Here is an 18398-nt window from a genome sequence, read left to right on the forward strand (position 1 = left end):
GATGGTAGAGGAGGCATGGTTGCAGCTTCTCCTGGTGTACAAGTGAGCTGTGATGACGTTCACTGTAATTGGAGAATATTCTACTCTTACAGGCAGGAGCATGAGTATGTGCAATCCCTTAGGAAAGAATTAGAAAACTCAGCCTCAAAAGTGTGACAGGCCTCAATGCCAAGCAAGAAACATCTTTCTATAAATCCCATTGAGAGTTGTCTGGTCTGTCCCATTCAACCAGAATAGGGATCGTGTGGTGGTAGATGCAGGATGTGGAATGATGCTGGACACTGTTCACATCAGCTCTTCTTCAAGGATTGTATGATCAGAGATGAGGTCGCATCCTTGTCATGCAGAAAGCTCACCAAGAATACCATACTAGTGTGTTCTGAGTGCAAATTCACAACACTGCACAGTTAATTGTTTGAGAGTTAGGCATTTAATGTACTCATCTTGGCTTTCATACCACAGAAAGCAGCTCTTTGACTAAATCAAGATACGGATATTTGCTCAATGTTTGCTAACTGGCAAAGAAGCAAAAACAGGAATCATCAGTAACAACTTTGTTTACATGTGTTGCAAAGTGCATCATGGGAACATTTGACTAAAATGACACAGGAAGTTATAATAATCAGGAGATAAATGTTCACATAAAAGAGCATCTTCAAGGAAAAGCCAAAATGTGAGAATGTCTATAGGTGGCATTGCAGGATCTGTGTAGCTGAAGTTATAGCTGTCAACAGTGAAGCAAAAGAAACTCGCGAAACAGGTGATAATTAGAGGATTTCTGGGTTGTTCAAAGATTGTGGGGCCAGAGGTTAGTGACATTCTTGGCAAAAGCATCAGGGATCTGAAACTACGGATGAGAATTTAAAGTTTGAAGCTTTATTGGGCATGGAGTCTATGAAGGGCACTAAAGTCTATGGGATGGTGCAAGTTAGAGTGTGGAGAACAGAAATTTAGACAGATATAATTTTAAGAAGGCTAGCTGTGCGAGGTTCAGTATACAAGATGACAAAGAGAAGTTTGTTGTTATGAATTATTGCTGTTGCTAGTTATCTTGAAGGAAGCCGTTTTCTGCCTGTGATTTTCACGATTTTATATGATAGAAAAGTACACAAAGATACATGAAGAAAAGTTCACATTTCCACACGAGGATATTTTCATCGAATCTTTACCCTATTAAAATAATGACAAAGCTTCATGTACATTTGAGTATTTACTCATTTGAGTGTAAATAGAAAAGGTTTAACATTCCAAAGGTAGGAATAAAAAAGGAGAGCTTTTAAATTTAGCCCTTTCACGTGCAAAGGTTTCAGATTAAGCTGGTTGCCAGGAACATGTGGGAAAGTTAAGCAAAAGTGATGGTTTAAAAAAAAGCAAAAGTATTGGAACATTTTTTTATCCACATGAAACAAATTTAAGAATTAACCAGATTGCAGTGTTTTGACCTGAATTACTGAAAATTGTTTTCCCTTCACAGATGCTGCTTGACATGCTGAGTTCCTCCACCATATTGTCTGTTGTTCCAAATTCCAGCATCAGCAGTCCCTTGTCCCTCCAGAGATCAATTTTCGACTTGAAATCATTTTTCAATGTGCACTACAAGATGCTGGGACATGTCAGCATGGTACTTAGCCCAACAGGTACTTCAGGGTAATTACTGAAATCATGAGAATTGTAGCCATCTTTGGCAATGATGGTTTGGCAGCCTGGTTAACATATTACCTAGCTTTCTTACGTCTTGGATGAGATCTAAACAGGTTGACTATTCACAAATGCTACAGACCAAAACAATTCTTTTCTTTATTATCTGATACAAAAATGCTAAGCCTACCCAATTCATGCAGGCGATTCAGACCATGAAAATACATATGTAGTGATATGAGAAAAGCAGAAGATTGTAAGAATTGTCAGATTAAAATATAACAGATCCTTTCATGGTGTGTCATGACCCAAGAACAAAGCTCAAGGAACCAGCTTGACAAACTTCACAGTCCAATGCTAGAAGTTCAATGACACCTGTCAAACTAAAAATGGTTTGATTTGTGCCAGAATAAATTTCAGGAGGGCAAATGCCCAATGTATTGTGTGGTAATAGAAGAGTTTCACTGAGGAAAAATCAAGACATCCGAGGTAAGTGCTGGATCCATTTGGGTATTGCAGGGTTGTAAGTAGATTATAAATTGACATTTCAGGCCCAGACCCTTTATCAGGTCTAACTGAAAGAAGAGATAGTAAGAGATTTGCAAGTGGGAGGGGGAGGAGACAGGAGGGGGAGGCATGGAGCTCAGAGCTGGAAAGTTGATTGGCAAAAGGGACACAAGGCTGGAGAAGGGAGAGGATCATGGGACGGGAGGTCTTGGGAGAAAGAAAGGGGGAGGGGAGCACCAGAGGAAGATATAGTGAGAGGGACAGAGGGAGAAAAAAGAGAGAGAAAGAAAGGAGAATGAATAAATGAATGAATAAATAAATAAATAAATAAATAAGGGATGGGGTAAAAGGGGAGGAGGGGCATTAATGGAAGTTAGAGAAGTCAATGTTCATGCCATCAGGTTGGAGGCTACCCAAATGGAATATAAGGCATTGTTCCTCCAACCCGAGTGTGGCTTCATCTTGACAGTAGAGGAGGGCCGTGGATGGACATATCAGAATGGGAATGGGACATGGAATTAAAATGTGTGGCCACTGGGAGACCCTGCTTTCTCTGGTGGACAGAGCGTAGGCGTTCAGAGAAATGGTCTCCCAGTCTGCGTCGGGTCTTGCCAATATATAGAAGGCGGCACCAGGAACACTGGACGCAGTATATCACAGCTTCCACACTTTTAAGTGGATGAAGGTTCATCGCCACAGGTTAAGATGTGTTTGCTGGTCCCCTGAGGTTCAATTGATTTATAGCTGTGGAAAGGTCTGAGAGTGTAATTTTAATCAGAAACAGAATCAGGTTTATTATCACCGGCATGTGACATGAAATGTGTTAACTTAGCAGCAGCAGTTCAATGTAATACATAATCTAGCAGAGAGAAAAAAATAATAAATAAAATAAAACATAATAATAAATAAACAAGTAAGTCAATTACATATATTGAATAGATTTTAAAAAACGCGCAAAAACAGAAATACTGTATATTAGAAAAAAGTGAGATAGTGTCCAAAGCTTCAATGTCCATTTAGGAATTAGATGGCAGAGGGGAAGAAGCTGTTCCTGAATCGCTGAATATGTGCCTTCAGGCTTCTGTACCTCCTACCTGATGGTAAGAGAGAAAAGGGCATGCCCTGGGTGCTGGAGGTTCTTAATAATGGATGCTGCCTTTCTGAGACACCGCTCCCTAAAGATGTCCTGGGTACATTGTAGGCTAGTACCCAAGATGGAACTGACTAGATTTACAACCTTCTGCAGCTTCTTTCGGTTCTGTGCAGTAGCCCCTCCATACCAGACAGTAATGCAGCCTGTCAAAATGCTCTCCACGGTACAGCTACAGAAGTTTTTGAGTGTATTTGTTGGCATGCCAAATCTCTTCAAACTCCTAATAAAATATAGCTGCTCTCTTCCCTTCTTTATAACTACATCAATATGTTGGGACCAGGTTAGATACTCAGAGATCTTGACACCCAGGAACTTGAAGCTGCTCACTCTCTCCACTTCTGATCCGTCTATGAGGATTGGTATGTGTTCCTTCGTCTTACCCTTCCTGAAGTCCACAATCAGCTCTTTTGTCTTACTGACATTGAGTGCCAGGTTGTTGCTGCAGCACCATTCCACTAGTTGGCATATCTCACACCTGTATGCCCTCTCGTCACCACCTGAGATTCTAGCAACAATGGTTGTATCGTCAGCAAATTTATAGATGGTATTTGAGCTATGCCTAGCCACACAGTCATGTGTATATGGAGAGTAGAGCAGTGGGCTAAGCACACATCCCTGAGGTGCACCAGTGTTGATCATCAGTGAGGAGGATGTATTATCAACAATCTGCATAGATTATGGTCTTATAGTTAGGAAGTCGAGGATCCAATTGCAGAGGGAGGTACAGAGGCCCAGGTTCTGCAACTTCTCAATTAGCATTGTGGGAATGATGGTATTAAATGCTGAGCTATAGTTGATGAACAGCATCCTGACATAGGTGCTTATGTTGTCTAGGTGGTCTAAAGCCGTGCGGAGAGCCATTGAGATTGCGTCTGCCGTTGACCTATTGTTGCAATAGGCAAATTGCATTGGGTCCAGGTCCTTGTTGAGGCAGGAGTTCAGTCTAGTCATAAACAAACTCTCAAAGCATCTCATCACTGTTGATGTGAGTGCTATCGGGCGACAGTCATTAATCATTACCGATATAACCTTCCCCAAATATCAGTGATCTAAACAACAAAGGTGCATCTCTGTTGGCTCAATTAATTAAGTTCACAGGATTATACAGCATGGGACACAGGCCCTTTGGCCCAACTGGTTCAAGCTGACTAAGAAGTCCCAAACATCTACAAATATGCTTTCAATCACCAAGCCATCAAACTTGGCCTAATGGTAAGTGAGAACCAAACACCCAAACAAACAGAACACTAAGACACCAGTGCAAAATAGGTTAATTTTCTCCAAACTAAGATTTACAACAACTGATTCTTCTATCAATACATATACATTGGATGGTCCAAGGTCACCCCAATGAAATACTTTCAAAGTGTTGATCAACAAACTACTAATAGTTTACCTTGTTATTTTTACTTTGTTATTTGTGGGAGGTTGTTGTGTACACTGTTGCTTGGATGTTTCCTGGATTGGAGAATGTGCCTTATGAGAACAGCTTTAGTGAACTTGGCCTTTTCTCCTTGGAGTGACGGAGGATGAGAGGGAACCTGATAGAGGTGTATAAGACAATGAGAGGCATTGATAATGTGGATAGCCAGAGGCTTTCTTCCCAAGGCTGAAATGGCTAACATGAGGGGGCATAGCTTTAAGGTGCTTGGAAGTAGGTACGGGGGGTGGGGGGATGTAAGAGGTAAATTTTTCACACAGAGTGGTGGGTGCGTGGAATGCACTGCCAGTGACAGTGGTAGAGGTGGATATAATAGGGCCGTTTCTTCTTAGACAGGTACATGGAGCTCAGAAAAATAGAAGGCAATGCAGTGGGGAAATTCTAGGCAGTTTCTGGAGTAGGTTACATGGTTGGTACAATATTGTAGGCCAAAGGGCCCGTAATGTGCTGTAGATCTCTATGTTTCTGTCTGCTTCAAAAGTGCTTCGTCAGCTGTAGAGCATTTTGGGGCATCCTGAATCCTTCTTGTCTCAGCCAGGGATTGCAATTGGCTTTAATGCTCCCAAAAATAAGCAATATGGAAAATGACCACAACTCCTTCCCTGCAGCTGTCACCTACCAATCCCCACTGTTAGTGTGAATGCGGTCAAGTTAGCTCTGAATATCAACAGCCTGTCATCATCAACAGGTAATCCAATGAGCTATCAATATTCTGCTCTCAAATCCAGATAAACATTGAATACTCTTCTGAGATGTTTCAGATGGGCAACTCCTTTAGAAAAGCATCACCAGCAAACACTTGAATTGTTTGGATCAGGAGAAGAAAGAACAAACAAGTACATTATTGAAGACAAAAAAATACTGTGCCAAGCATTTGTAAATACCAGTCTTTGTTAAAATGCCAACACCAAACTCTTGAACAGTGAGGTGCACAACTACATCTGCTTAAAATGCCAACCTTTTAACATCAGCACAAATTGCTCAACAAGTAAAAAGACATTTTCAAAAATTTCAGCCTTTCACTAAACAGAAGCAAGAAATGGATTTGACAGGTTTCCTCTGTGGAGTCTTTACAAGGGCATTTATTTTGTTCTGCTTCCAGAAGCTTGCCCCTACTGGGGCAGCCTGTGCTAACACTAATAAACATGGCTCACTTACACCAACAATAGAATGGAGTGCTATGAGAAAACATGGGACTAACTGAGCAGCTGCAATTGGGCTTGCACATTGTGAACCCACCTGTAAGAGTTTCCACCTCGTGTTCAGATCGTCCAGCTGATTTAGATTGTATGGGGATAGTTGGAGATCAGGTGGCACGAACTTAGAAGCGAGGTCATTCATGTGAGACACATTCTCTGACATGGGAGCAATTTCTCCTCTGAAAGCCTGGATTGAAAAGAAAATTTAAAAAATTATTTCTCCTGCTCTCTTTGTAAAAATAAATTTCCTTAGATTTACAAAGGCATTATATAAGATAAATGCAAAGACAGTTACATGAAAAAGAGAGAGCAGTTGGAATAGCTATCAATTAATGTACATTTTCTAATACAATCATTCCAAGACCATATATAAATCCAAAACAATATTCTGAAAGGTAGTCAGCTTTTTTAATGAGATGGGTACAGAGCAGATGTGAAATAATTTAATACAAATTCATTACAGCAATGGAGATGTAGAAACAGCATAGTGGTTCCTTCTCCAAGTGTTCAAATTAAATTTCCAGCTATATCTTTAAACAACCACATCTCAGAGCTATTCCATGTATAACTCCTTCACTATTATAGAGAAAAAAAATGAAGAGGGGAAGTATTTGAAGATCTTGCAAAAATGAATGGTCTTTTATTTTCAGATGATATTGTGTATTAAACACTCATCTCTACTGATGTGACAAAATAGTCCAGGTTTACCTTTTCAAACAGAAAATGATAAACAGTAACACGAGAAAATCTGCAGATGCTGGAAATTCAAACAACACACACAAAATGCTGGTGAACCCAGCAGGTCAGGCAGCATCTATAGGAAGAGGTACAGTCGACGCTTCGGGCCGAGACCCTTCATCAGGACTAACTGAAAGAAGAGATAGTAAGAGATTTGAAAGTGGGAGGGAGAGGGGGAGATCTGAAATGATAGGAGAAGACAGGAGGGGGAGGCATGGAGCTCAGAGCTGGAAAGTTGATTGGCAAAAGGGATACCAGGCTGGAGAAGGGAGAGGATCATAGGATGGGAGGCCTAAGAAGAAAGAAAGGAGGAGGGGAGCATCAAAGGAAGATATAGTGAGAGGGACAGAGGGAGAAAAAAGAGAGAAAAGGGGAAAAAAAAAATTTAAAATAAATAAATAAATAAATAAGGAATGGGGTAAGAAAGGATGGCATGAACATTGACCTCTAATTTCTGTTAATGCCCCTCGTCCCCTTCTTACCCCATCCCTTATTTATTTATTTCTTTATTTTTATTTTACCCCTTTCTTTCTCTTTTTTCTCCCTCTGTCCCTCTCACAATATCTTCCTCTGATGTTCCCCACCCCCTTTCTTTCTCCCTGGGCCTCCCATCCCATGATCCTCTCCCTTCTCCAGCCTTGTGTCCCTTTTGCCAATCAACTTCCCAGTTCTGAGCTCCATGCCTCCCCCTCCTGTCTTGTCCTATCATTTCAGATCTCCCCCTCTCCCTCCCACTTTCAAATCTCTTACTATCTCTTCTTTCAGTTAGTCCTGACGAAGGGTCTGGGCCCGAAACGTCGACTGTACTTCTTCCTATTGACGCTGTCTGGCCTGCTATGTTCCACCAGCACTTTGTGATTGATGAACAGTCCCCGTCCATAATAACATACCCTCATTCTGTTTAAACAGAGGAACGAGTACCATGTCTGAATGCCATTCTGTTCAAATTTGACTTGATTTTCATTATTTATCTTAATTAAACAAGAAATGTTTTTTTCAAGATCTTTCTGCTGTGTGCTCCCCCAACAGTGACTAAAGGTGTGAGTTGCATGTGTGATACAGAAGACTTGAATTTTGAATATAAATACATGCCCTTTCAGGGCACACCCAAGGGTTTAACAACTAATGAGGTACTTTTGAAATGTCATTACTGTTGAAATAGCATGTGCATGAATTTAAATTTGCCTGAATTTGGTGTGCTGGAGGGGACAAGTACGCAAGTTAGTCTTACATGCTAAATAATTATTGGTGGAGTTGGCCTATGCCTCAGTCAGGAAACCCCTGCACTTCTGAGGTACCAAAAAGGAACAGGAGAAGGCCACTTACATTATTCAAACTATATAAATATGCATTATACAACATTAAAAGTGAAGGACGTTACAAAACATGTGTGAACAAACTTACATAAACAATACTATATTGACCAGATAAATAATTTATTTTTCTGATGCTGGTTGAGGAATTAGAATTGGTTTATTATTCTCACACGCACTGCGGTACAGTGAAATATTTGTCTCGCATATTTCTTTTTCAGCTCAATTCATTGCACAGTGCATTGAGGTTGTATAAGGTAAAGCCAAAGCAGAATAAAGTGTAACAGTTAAGCCTGATTTATACTTCTGCGTCAACTCGACGCAGTAACCTACACAAGTGGCCTACGTGTGTTGTGAGCATTTATACTGGTGAGTTGGTGTGTCTGCATCGCTCTGCAATTCGGGCACGTCGCACATGCGCACACACCTGCCCGTGCAAGGCTTCATGGTCATGATAGTCTTTCTTGAGGTAAACAAGTTTAAAGAGAGCATCATTTTTCGTAAAAGCAAAATGTGTCCTCCATAGTTTCGGAGGTCTGTAAAGCTTTATGGAAAGCATTGCAGCCAGAGTTCCTTCCCGGCCCTTCAGTCACCCAATGGGAAGCTATTGCAGCCTAGGAGGAAATGCGATGCTACCAAGGGGACTAATCACAGCTGTTGCGTTCTGTGTTGCTGCGACGCGTAGTTACATTTTGGGAGAGGTGCGCGTCAGGCTCTGGCGTAGGGATCTGTGTTGGGTTTGCGGTGACGCAGTACTTATGGCGTCAAATTGATGCAGAAGTATAAATCAGGCTTTACCCAGGAAGTCCAGTTATAGGAAGGTGCAAGGCCATAGATGGTGAATTCAAGAGTACATCTTATCATACTATATCATGGTATTTTTCACCCAGAAGCCCAGTTGAATTGAGAATGAGAAAGGAGGCGACTCACAGGTCCGTGAGTGAGATTTAAGAAAGGAGCATTCAGCATTTTTCTAGCACCCCAGTCAGATAGGGAACAACAGAGAATGCTATTCACAGGTCCATGAGTGAAATTAAAATAAGAAGCGCTTGCCGCCTTTCGGTGTTCCAATGACCCAATCAAATCATGATTCATTAGCAAGGGCAAATAAAAATAAGGCAGGGAGAAGCAGAGTGGCCATTCTGTGAGGGGACCAGTGTTGGAGTGAGGAGGTTTTAGCTCATCAGGCTTGGATGAGGTAAGTTCCTGCAAAGTTTCTCTTTCCTCTTCTTTCTGCCTCTGTTATAGAAAGTGCTGTGAGGATGGCTTCTGGGAGTGTGCTGTGTTCTTTGTGAGAAGTGGGAGTTCTGGGAAACCTGCAGCCTCCCGGACAACCACATCTAGACCAGCTCCTCACAAAACTGGAGCCGCAGCTCAATGAACTTTGGCTCATTGGGGAAACTGAGGAGGGGTTAGATAGGAGCGAAAGGGAGGTGTAGGAGACAGGTACCTGGGTGACTGTCAGGAGATGGAAAGGAAATAAGCAGCCAGTGTAGAGTGCCCCTGTGGCCATTTCTCTCAATAAAAAACTATACTACTCTGAACACTGTTGGGGGGAACAACCTACTAGGGGAAAACTGTAGCGATTGGGTCTCTTGACACTGAGTCTGGCGCTGTGGCTCAGAATGAAGGGGGAGGAGAAGAGGACTGCAGTTGTGATCGAGGATTCTGTGGACATGATAGAGACACACAGATGGTATGTTGTCTCCCAGGTGCCAGGGTCAGGGTCACCTCAGATTGGGTCCGCAACATTCTAAAGGAGAAGGGTGAGCCGCCATAAGTCTTGCTACATATTGGTACCAATGACATAGGTAGGAAAAGTGAGGGGGTCCTGAAGAGTAAATGTAGGGAGCTAGGTAGAAAACTGAAAAGCAGGATCTCCAGGGTAGTAACCTCTGGATTGCTGCCTGTGTCAGGCACCAGTGAGGGCAAGAATATGATGATCTTCAGATGAATGCGTGCCAGAGGAACTGGTGAAGATGGCAGGAGTTCAGATTTCTGGATCACTGGAATCTCTTCTGTGGAAGGAATGACCTGTACAAAAGGGAAAGGTTATACCTGGATGTGAGGGGGACCAATATCCTTGCGGGTAAGTTTGGTAGAACTGTTGGGAAGGGGTTAAACTGATTTATCAGGGGGATGGAAACCGGAGTGGTAGTGCTGAGGATGGGGTAGTTGGCATACAAGCAGATGCAGTGTGTAGTGAGACTGTCAGGAATGACAGACAGGTGATAGGGCAAAATTACAGTCAGTGGATTGAGTTGCAGTGTAGCAGCCGGACAAAATTGAAAAGAGTGATGAATATAGGACTATATTTAAATGCATGCAGTATACAAAATAAAGTAGATGATCTTGTAGCGCAGTTAGAGATTGGCAGGTATGATGTTTTGGGCATCACTGAGTCGTGGCTGAAAGAAGATTAGAGTTGGGAGCTTAACATCTAAGAATACACACTGTATCAAAAGGATAAAAAGGATAGGCAGGTAGGCAGAGGGGGAGGGGGGTGGTGTGACTCTGTTGGTTAAAAAAAAAGATTGAAATCAAATCCTTACAAAGAGGTGACATAGAATCAGAAGATGCAGAACCGTTGTGGATGTGGACTACAAATTACAATGGGAGATAGAGAATTCATCTCAAAAGAGCAATGTTACAATAGTCATGGGGGATTTCAATATGCAGGTAAGTTGGGAAAATCAAGTTGTGCTGATTTTGGATCCCAAAAGAGAGAATTTGTAGAATGCCTATGAAATGGCTACTTAGAGCAGCTTGCGGTTGAGCCCACGAAGGATCAGCTATTCTGGATTGGGTGTTGTGTAATGAACTGTATTTGATCAGGGAGCTTAAGGTAAAGGAACCCTTAGGTGACAGTGATCATAATATGATAGATTCACCTGCAAGCTGAGAGAGAGAAGCTAAATTCAGATGTATCAGTATTACAGTGGAGTGTTGAGAATTACAGAGGCATCAGAAAGAAACTGACTAAAGTTGTTTGTAAGGGGACATTAGCAGGGATGACAGCAGAGCAGCAATGGTTGGAGTTTCTAGGAGCATTTCAGAAGGCTCAATATAGATACATCCCAAAGATGAAGTATTCTAAAGACAGGATGATAGAATCGTGGCTGTTAAGTGAAGTCAAAGCTACCATAAAAGCAAAAGAGAAGGTATATAATAGAGCAAAAATGAGAGGGAAGTTAGAGGATTGGGAAGCCTTTAAAAACAAACAGAAGGCAACTAAAAAGCCATAAGGAGTGAAAAGATGAAATATGAAGGTAAGCTGGCTAATAATATCAAAAATGATAGCAAAGGTTTTTTTCAGAAATATAAAGAATAAAAGAAAGGGAAGAGTAAATATTGGACCACTAGAAAATGACGTTAGAGATCTAGTAATGGGGGACAAGGAAATGGCGGATGAACTGAATAAGTAATTTGCATCAGTCCTCACTGTGGAAGACATGAGCAGTATGCCGTATGTTTGAGAGTGTCAGAGGGCACAAAAGTGCAGTTGCTATTACTAGGGAGAAGATGCTTGGGAAGCTGAAATGTCTGAAAATAGATAAGTCACCTGGACCAGATGGACTACACCCAAGGGTTCTGAAAGAGGTAACTGAAGAGATTGTGGGGGCATTAGTTATAATCTTTCAAGAATCACTAGATTCTGACGTGGTTCCGGAGAACTGGAAAATTGAAAACCTGACTCCACTCTTCAAGAAGAGAGGGAGACAGAAGAAAGAAAATTATAGGCGAGAACGCCTGATCTCAGTGGTTGGGAAGAAGTTAGAGTCAATTGTGAAGGATGAGGTTTCAGAGTACTTGGAGGCACATGATAAAATGGGCCAAAGTCAGTATGGTTTCCACAAGGGAAAACCTTGCCTGACAAATCTGTTCGAATTCTTTGAGGAAATAAGAGGCAGGATAGACAAAGTAGAAATGGTGGATGTTGTGTACTTGGATTTTCAAAAAGCATTTGAAGGTGCTACACATGAGGCTGCTTAGCAAGCTAAGAGCCCATGGTATTAGAGGATCCATGGTACGAGCATAGATAGAGCATTGGCTGATTGGCATGTGGCAAAGAGTGGGAATAAAGGGAGACCTTTCTGATTGGCTACTGGTGACCAGTGGTGTTCCGCAGGGGTTGGTTTTGGGATTGCTTCTTTTTATGTCCTATGTCAATGATTTGGATGATGGATTTGATGGCTTTGTGGCCAAGTTTGCAGACGATATGGAGACAGGTGAAGGGGCTGGTGGTATTGAGGAAGTAGGGAGGCTGCAGAAGGACTGAGGAGAATCGGCAAACAAGTGGCAGCTGGAATATAGTATTGGGAAGTGTATGGTCATGCACTGTGGTAGAGGGAATAAAAGCATAGATTATTTTCTAAACAGGGAGAAAATTCAAAAATCTGAGGTGCAAAGGAACTTGGGAGTCCTCGTGCAGGATTCCCTAAGGGTTAACTTGCTGGTGCAGTTGGTGGTGAGGAAGGCAAATGCAATGTTAGCATTCATCTTGACAGGATGAGAATATGAAAACAAAGGTGTAATGCTGAGGCTTTACAAAGCATCGGTGCGGCCTCATTTGGAGCACTGTGAGCAGATTTGGGCCCCTTACCTAAGAAAGGATGTGCTGATATTGGAGAGGGTTCAAAGGAGGTTCACAAAAATAATTCCGGGATTGAGGAGTGTTTGATGGCTCTGGGCCTGTACCCACTGGAATTTAGAAGAATGAGGAAGGATCTCATTAGAACCTATTGATGTCTTCCTGTACTCTGACTTATCAATAGTTGAAATGTGGTACACTACGGTAGTATCATCTACAACCATTAAGGTGCATTAAAGCAAAATTTAGCCTCACAGTTATGAGTGTACAGGGCAGGGTGTCAAGGTGGTATGTGCAAATGTTTTGTTGGCACATGGCATGTAGTGTTACACCTCCATTCTTTAAACCCCACCCATAATGAAAAGATATATAATTACTAACTTCACCGCCAAATGAAGCAGTGAATGAATTTTTACAGCCTGAGTGTAGGGAGATATTGTCACATGAAGCGTCTCATGCCCGCTTGGCATCCACTGGAAAATTGCGAGAACGTGGGACATTACATGACGTTTGATGTAGTGAGTCAAATGTTACGGGGAGAAGGCAGGAGAATTCGGTTGAGAGGGATAATAAGCCAGCTATGATGGAATGGTGTAGAAGACTTGATCGGCTGAATGGACAAATTCTGCTCCTATGTCTCGTTCTCTTACAAAACACTTTGAAATCCTCACAGACCTGGTATACGATCAGTATTTGGATAGTCAATAATAATACTAATTATAAATAATGTATTTTTCAATTGCCCTTTTAAAATATTATTATTAATTTAAGTTTTTCTAAAATGCTTCAGTTATTTCAATCCGTCTCTTAATACTTTTATTAATATAACAATACACACAAATAAACAAGACATCCGTTTTCCTCAAAGGTTCATATTTATTGTTACTAAATTCATTTATCAAGGATAATCTCTGCTCAAAATTACCAAGTATGCAAGAGAAGAGTTAAGGAAGATGATTACCAATTCGGGAGCACACTTTTAAAAAGGTTTGCCTTCTCTGGTGTAAGGAGGATATTATGGGGCGGAGGATGCACCCTTGTGGAGCACCAGTGTTAAGAATAATTGTGGCAGAGGTGTTGCTGCCTATCCTTAATGACAGTAGTCTGTTGGTCACAAAGTCAAGGATGCAGATGCAGATGGACTCCCAAGTCTCAGAATTTGGTGATGAGTTTGCTTGGACTTACAGTATTGTGGTCAGAGCTGTAGGTGTCTTTACTGTCCAGATGCTCCAGTGTAGGGCTGGAGACATGGCAACATCCTCCAGACAGTTCATGAAACTACCTTCACTTCTTTTCCGTCTTCCTTTTCATTCAAATGTGGTTCCGCTACTCCAATCTGCATTTTGGTGGTGTGTGTTTGGGATGATCGAGCGATCTGGTGTTTTGACCCTTCAAACGGAGATTGGTGATGTTTCAAGCAAAGCGTGCAGCCTCAAGGCCAAGAAGCCTGGAGAAGGGGCGTAAAGCCCATGACCAACTCCATTTCTCATCAATCTCACCAATTAAAGCATCAAGGGAGATTGAAGTCATTGAGGTGAGAGCGTAAAACGAGTGGGTGTTCAGTGGTGTCTACCTGTCTCTCACTCGGTGCTGCTGGAGGAAGGTGTCAGTGTGTGACCGTCTTCTTCTTCTTCTTCTTCTTCTACTTCTTCTTCATTTTTGAGTTTTTACGGCAGTTGGCATCCACACTGTTGCATTACTACCATAAAATGACTGACTGTCTCTCTCTCCCTCTCACCCACTGCTCCTGGAGGAAGGTCCCTACATTTGAAAACTCACTCTCACTCTCTCTCTCTCTCTCTCTCTCCCTCTCTCTCAATGCTGCCAGAGGATTGAGGATTGTGCTGGAGTCCTGGGTCTTGAGCAAGGTTTAAGTGATGTGGTTTTTGGATTGAACTCTGTAGTTCACATTATGATGTGTTTCTGGTTTCTGGTCACTCTTTTTTTTGTTGCTATTTTGGGCGATTTTGATCAGGGCGGCCTGCAGGTAACTAATGACACAGCGCTAGATTGAACTAAACTGAGCTGAACTAAACATGCCTGGACTCTTTTGATTTTGTATTTCATATTCTGTGTTTTTCACTTGTTTTTTTTTCTGTTTACATGATTTGTTTCTTTTTTGCAGGTGGGAGGGGCGTGGGATTTGACGTTTTTCTTTGAACAGGTTCCATGATTTCTTTGCTTCATGGCTGAATGTGGAAAGATGAGTCTCAGGGTTGTATACTGCATGCATCTTCGATAATAGATGTACTTTGAATCTTTGAATGTTAAAAAATATTAAAGTTGGACAACATACTTGAGATAACTGATTATTTTCAAAACAATGTAATGGGATTCCACGCATGCACCTGACAGAGGAGATGGGGCACTGCTTTAAGGTCTAGTCATGAAGATAACCTCCAACAATGCAGCACACCCTCAGCACTCGGCTAGGTTTCTGAGCTTAGGTCTTAGAATTTGGTATTTTAACCAACTCGGGAATGAGAATGTGAATAACTGAATCGGTAAACCTGTATTAATGAAGTAGCAACTCTAATGGTCTGCTCTCCCTCTCCTTGACTCACGAATGAGATAGGGAAATAAGTGCTTTCTCCAGTCTAGGGCTGTGTACATCAATCAGTTCCCAGTAAAGCTACATTAAGCATTCTGTATCCAAAAGTCTTTTGCTTAATAGATCTATCTACCATAGAGCAGTAAAGGTAACAGAACGACATTGTCGGAGCAGCAGCCAGGAAAGAGATGAGTGAAGTCTAGTGACTTGACTGTCATTGATGAAGAAATAAGCAGCAGTGGAATGGAGTACAAAGATCTCTCTGGACAAAACACAGGAAAATGAATCAGAAAGCTTTTTTTTTCAACTGAGGGCACCAGTTCCCTCCCTCTACCTTGGTTTCCACTCCCCTCCCCACAGCTTTTCCTAATTTCCCATCCTCAATTTTCCTCCTGTTCCGTTTCTTCCAAGCATTGGCTTACCTTTCTCTGATTTCCCGCCCTCATTTTTCCTGTGGTCAGTTCTCAGCTTTCTCAGTCTCCATTTCGCCATTCATCCTCTCACCCCTGTGCTCACTTTCCCCTTCTCCAGCCTCTGAGTTCAGTCTTCTAGTTTCCTCTTCCCAACTGCAGCCACCATTCATCCCTCACCATCAGATTTGCCAGAGGCATCCTGGTTCTTGGAATGTCACCCTACATTTGCCGGGGTAAACCCTTGGCAAAATAGAGGAGAGCTAGCCCTTGAGGATGTTGCAAAATCATTTTGAGTGGTCACGTGACCACACTGAGGTCAGAACACCCAGTTAACCAACGTTCTAGAGTACCTTCAAGAAAGAGCAGTACAGCACTATCAGAGGGGCCATGGACAGTGAAATCTAGTTACTTTCATTGGTGAAGAAATGTACAATTGTGTGATGGAGTACAAGGACTTTGCTTAGACCACCACTTTATTTTACTCCTTTATATTTCCTCTTCACTTTCACATGCCTTGCCATTCATGTAGGTAATGATGATTTATACCTTAAATCCATCTGTCCATCTTGGTTCAACTATCTCTAATAGATTAAACAGTTATTCAAAATCTAGATAAAACTTCAATAATCCAGCAAACAATCATCTAGAAATCCTAAAGATCTATCATCTGGGAGTGCCCACAGAACATTGGAGATGAATATCGACTTCATGGGAAATGTATCTCCACTCATCATCAACAACTCTATGGTTAGCACTGTTTCAACATTCAGGTTCCCGGGGCTTCATTATTTCACAGGACCTCAGGTGGCCGCATCATACCTCTTGCATTAACAAAAAGGCTCAGCAGAGGATGTACTTCTTGTAGCAGATGGTACAATCTATTTTCCACAGAACGTTCTGATGCTCTCTATGCTATCATAGAGCTGTCCTCTCACAACATACAAAAACTGCAGCGAGCTGTCAGGTCGGCCGAAAAGATCATTGGTTGCTGTCTATCATATTGTTGCAAGATTTGAAAAACCATTGCGTACATGACCCACCCAGCAAGCTGCCTTTTCCTGAAGCTCCCTTCTGGAAAGCACTGTACAGCAATTAAAACAAAACTTCAATCTAGAGTGCATGTGGAAATGCAGCCGGCGTCAAAGGTCCAAAATGGGGCCAGGGCTAGTGTTGGGACTTTGGGCCCAATGTGCAGCTAGAGTTGTGGTGGGGTGCAGAACACCACGAGTCAGGGAGCTGGACAGGCCTGCAGCCAGATGTAGGATCTGGAGTGCTCTTATATAGTATTTTCCACTTCCTTTAAACTCACCAGACTCATTAGAAAATGCATTATACACTGGGTAGCATGTTAAAAGATAAGTGAAAGAAAATTGCATTTGAGTATTTAATAACATAGGAGAATTTACTAGCCTGGCACAATCAAGGCCCTGGAGATGCTGAATTATCAGAGTACAACTGTAAAAACAGAAAATACTGGAAATGCTGCAAGTCAGGCAGCATCTGTGGAAAGAGGAGATGCAAGATACTGCAGATGCTGGAATCTGAAGCAACAAACAAGATGATCCAGAAACTCAGCCTATCAGGCAGATTCTGTAGAGGGAAATGGACAAACAATGTTTTGGGTTGAGTCTATTGATCTGGACCGAAGGAAAAGCAGGAAATAGAGGTGAAGGGAAAGATAAACAGACTGTAAAGCGAAACAGAATTAACTTTTCAGATCTGAGACCTTTCGTTTCTCTTTCCAAAGATCTACTAACATCAGCTTTGGCATGTTCAGTTGATTTAGAGCATACGTACAAAATTCTTTTTAAGTACTTAAAAGGTCTAAAAGTTCTGCAGAAATACAGTAATAAGTTAAAGGTTGTATTGAAAAGTACTTGGATTCATGGCCATGTACCAGATTTCATGCAGGGCATTGGAAGCCAATATCCTAAATCACAGAATGATTTGTTATTCCAGTGACTGAATGCACTTAAAATTACAATACTTCAATTCAGCGGAACTCAATAGGGGCCCACTGCTTAATTAGGCTGGTGAACACTGCCTTTGCTCAGGCATAGTAGATTTTGACATAAAAAAGTAACAAAGAAATAAGACCATAAGACATAGGATCAGAATTAGGCCATTCAGCTCATCGAGTTTGCTCCACCATCATGCCTTGATTAATTATCCATCTCAGCCCCATTCTCCTGCCTTCGCCCTGTAACCTTTGACACTGTGACTAATCAAGAACCTATTAACCTCCACTTTAAATATACTCAATGACTTGCCCTCCACAGCTGTCTGTGGCAATGAATTTTTCAGCGGTGTGTGCATAGCCCACTGCTCTACCCTCTCTACACCCATGATTGTATGGCTAGGCGCAGTTCAAAGGCCATCTATAAATTTGCTGACAATACAGCCATTCTTGGCAGAATATCAGAGGGTGACGAGAGGACAGACAGGAGTGAGATATACCAACTACTTGAGTGGTGTCACAGCAACAATCTTGCACTCAATGGCAGTACGACCAAAGAACTGACTGTGGACTTCAGAAAGTGAAAGATGAGGCAACACACACCAGCCTTCAAAGAGGGAACAGAAGTGGAGGGAGTGAGTAATTTCAAGTTCCTGGGTGTCAATATCTCTGAGGATCAAACCTGTACCCAAGATATCGATGCAGCCATAAAGAAGATACGACACTGGTTGTATTCCATTAGATGTGGTACGTCACCTAAATCACTCACAAATTCTTTCAGATGTACTGTGGAGAGCATTCTAATTGTCTGCATAACTATCTGATATGGGGGGAGGGGTCCTACTGCACAGGATCAAAGTAAGCTGTAGTGAGTTGTAAACTTAGTCAGCTCCATCA

General features: G+C 41.9%; 1 protein-coding gene across 9 annotated transcripts in view; it reads right to left on the reverse strand.

Moving 5' to 3' along the window:
* Positions 1 to 18398, reverse strand: part of dmd (dystrophin) — a 1998855-nt gene that overhangs the window by 191909 nt on the left and 1788548 nt on the right. For all 9 annotated transcript variants that reach the window (XM_063050913.1, XM_063050911.1, XM_063050907.1 and 6 more), the window contains one exon: positions 5979 to 6125. In XM_063050913.1, the coding sequence (XP_062906983.1) occupies positions 5979 to 6125 (147 nt within the window). The remainder of the gene's footprint in view (positions 1 to 5978; positions 6126 to 18398) is intronic.

Source organism: Mobula hypostoma, chromosome 6 (assembly GCF_963921235.1).
Source record: "Mobula hypostoma chromosome 6, sMobHyp1.1, whole genome shotgun sequence".
Classification (NCBI taxonomy): domain Eukaryota; kingdom Metazoa; phylum Chordata; class Chondrichthyes; order Myliobatiformes; family Myliobatidae; genus Mobula; species Mobula hypostoma.